This window comes from Limulus polyphemus, unplaced genomic scaffold (genome assembly GCF_000517525.1).
Source record: "Limulus polyphemus unplaced genomic scaffold, Limulus_polyphemus-2.1.2 Scaffold460, whole genome shotgun sequence".
Classification (NCBI taxonomy): Eukaryota; Metazoa; Arthropoda; class Merostomata; order Xiphosura; family Limulidae; genus Limulus; species Limulus polyphemus.
Genome location: NW_013666070.1, coordinates 139311 through 142372, shown reverse-complemented (window position 1 = coordinate 142372; position 3062 = coordinate 139311). Strand labels below are relative to the sequence as shown.

At 30.3% G+C, this 3062-nt stretch overlaps 1 protein-coding gene across 1 annotated transcript in view; it reads right to left on the bottom strand.

Moving 5' to 3' along the window:
- Positions 1-1965: 1965 nt before the first annotated feature.
- The window catches only part of LOC111085546 (hemicentin-1-like), a 133260-nt gene continuing 132163 nt past the window's right edge, over positions 1966-3062 (bottom strand). The window contains exon 14 of the mRNA XM_022384630.1: positions 1966-2267. Coding sequence (XP_022240338.1) covers positions 2217-2267 — 51 coding nt within the window. The 3' untranslated portion in view covers positions 1966-2216. The remainder of the gene's footprint in view (positions 2268-3062) is intronic.

Sequence of the window (3062 nt, the reverse complement as noted above, 5' to 3'; positions counted from 1 at the left end):
CTGTAACATAGAAATAAGAAAAATCAAAGTGAATATGTAGATTACTATATGCTCTATTAAACAAAATGGAACTTCAATAATAAAAAGTAAATTATATATCACGACGAGTGAGGCATATCTCTTTATTTCAAGGAAATTGTTAACAGAAATTTTTACTTGAACAATAATGTAAAATACATTCACGTGTTTAATCTTTTTGAGTGGTAGAAGAGAGATTTAGAAATAAGTATATTATTCACTTTGTATTAGTACACTTTATAGAGTGAGATTCTTTAATTAAACTTTATCTGTTGTCATTTTTGAACGTATCTTCTACATTAACACTTGGAATAATATATACTTCAAGTTGTGCATATTTAAAAGCAATTTTCATTGCAACTAATTTGGTAAACAACGGATAAAACAAAAGCTATCACAAAATCTGATACTTCTTCCATTGAGCGAGGAAAAAAATAGAACATTATTATTTTGTCTGGATTAATTTGTTAGTAAAGGTTTGACTTTATATTTTGTGTTGTAATCGCGAATATGACTTATTGAACATCGGATGGAGCTCTTTCGATGTCCTACTACAAGACATTGTGCTTTCTGAATGTTTTGGGGTAACTGCAGTAAAGTATTTTTTCGTCCCTAAGATAATTTCAGATATGCTATGTGTCACTCAGTATAAAATTGAAATCCCAATAAAATACAGAAAACCATTTACCTACAGGCTATTTTCAAAGGATTGTACTTAAATTTTATAACACATTTGCCTTAGAAATACGTAAAATTTCAAAGGTTTATCTTCTAGTTTATCTTCCTAAACCTCGATTTAATATGTTATACTGTAGTGGAATGAAAGTCATGAAGTTACGTCATTTTTCAATATGTTATACGATAGTGAAATGAAAGTCATGCAGTTACGTCATTTTTTAATACGTCATACAGTAGTGAAATTAAAGACATGTAGTTACGTCATTTTTTTAATGTTATACTGTAGTGGAATAAAAATCATGCAGTTACCTCATTTTTTTATATGTTATTCGGAAGTGAAATGAAAGTCATGCAGTTACGTCATTTTAAGTTCGAACTTTAGGCTTAATTAGGAAGACATTTAACCATAGATTATTTTAATTATGTGACTTTACTGAACGAAAAATTGCTGTCTATTATGCTTATCCCAATAGTTAAAAAGATATTTTATTATTTTTAGCCTCAAACTAATGTATAAAAGCTCCATTTTCAACTACCAAAATCATATATAAACATTCTTAGCTTCGACCTACGAATATATATATATATATTTACAGACAATTGTTTAACTGCTCTTTTATATACTTTTATCTTAAGATTGCGATGGTTTCTGATGTGCTTAGCCCAAGAAATCAATGTTTCTAGGTCATATCTGAATTTCAAATTAGCTTCAGAACTCCACTTGTTTTTATTCTTTGTAATAAGGGCTTTAGAAGCATTATAATGAGCTCAGTTTTAGCCTTAGTAACTGCTGTAATGGCCATGATAAAACGTAGTAAAATGTTTGATCTTAGAGATTTCACAACTAACAGAAATGTGATTTTGGAAAATGCTGAATTTGACACTCCGTGTTCATGCATTGAGAAATCTGTTTGAATCACATATGCGTTAGAAACTGGGTTTCAATACCTGTGGTGGACAGAGCATGGATAGCCCATTTTGTAGTTTTGTACTTATATGCAAACAAACAAACACATGTGCATTTCAGTGAAAATATAAGTTCAGTATCACCAATAAACTTCAGACAATGCTATCTACAAAATGCAAACCGTACTTTTGTGTACGAGGCTCAAAACAGTCTAGATACAGAATGTTGTAATTTATGTATGTATTTTTTTATAACTAAATTATTAAGCTATTGTAATTACATATTCCTTGATAACTTAATTCAACAAGGGTCATCCAGTTTACGCATCTCTCGAATTTTATTGGAAACTATTATACATACATTATGAATGATAAAATTCAAAGCATACATATGGAGGCCCACAGTGTTACTAAAGAGGTAGAAAACAGAGATGGAGCTTAAATAAGTCATTTCGAGCTTGGGTCACTTTTACCGCCAAGGATCTACCAATCAGTAGTTGAAGGTGTCGGAGAGCGTTATGCAATTTGCAGCCGACACAAAACACTTGCTACGTAGAAAAGGCACAGTCTGACAGCTTATGGCAAAACAATCGAGGAGAAGTGAAATAAAATATTCACACGTCCGTAGAAATTATGTGTCCAAGCCGAAAAGACTGTAGAGAACCCTGGAAAGAAAAACAAAACTGAGAAGTTATCTAATTGGAACGTGCATGTCATTATAATTTCAATGCAGTTTAGAACATAATTATAAAATAATAAGAAAAATAAACTCTCGTGTTTTCCATAACAAGTTATGTAATTGCACGATTATGGTAGCACAAGTTGAAAAATTCAGATAATATTCCAAATATGTATATATATATATATACTTTATCTAACATGAGGCAGATGTTCACGTGTAACTGAAATAGAGCTTATCTTTATGCATAAGTTTTACGCTTTACAACCCCATTCATGTTATTTATTTTTTCTATCATAGCTTTTTGTTTTGAAACTTGGTTGAAAATTTAATATAAAAATGCCTTTTAAAACTATCATCCGAATGTTTACCGGGCTACAGTTTGACATTAAGAAGAAAACTTCCTATTTATGAATTACGTAATATTTTTACGTAATTAAAAATAAGACTTAAACAAAATATTACTGGGATAGTCAAAAATTAACAAGTTTCACTAACTTTAAATACATAGACTCTTTACTTGACGTAAGTTAATGTTCCATAATCTAACTTTAATTGTAAAATATGGCAAATGTCTATTGCTTAGAACTTTACACAGATGGTGATTCATTTGTAATGTTAACACGTAGATGGAACATGTTGAAACATACAGAAATTACTGGAATATGGCTTCTAATCGTATCCATAATTCCCCCTCAACAATGTCACATTTCGTATATTGTACACCTGAAGTGCTCACACTCCATTATCTGATTCATCAAAGTATCGTCCATTATTGTTG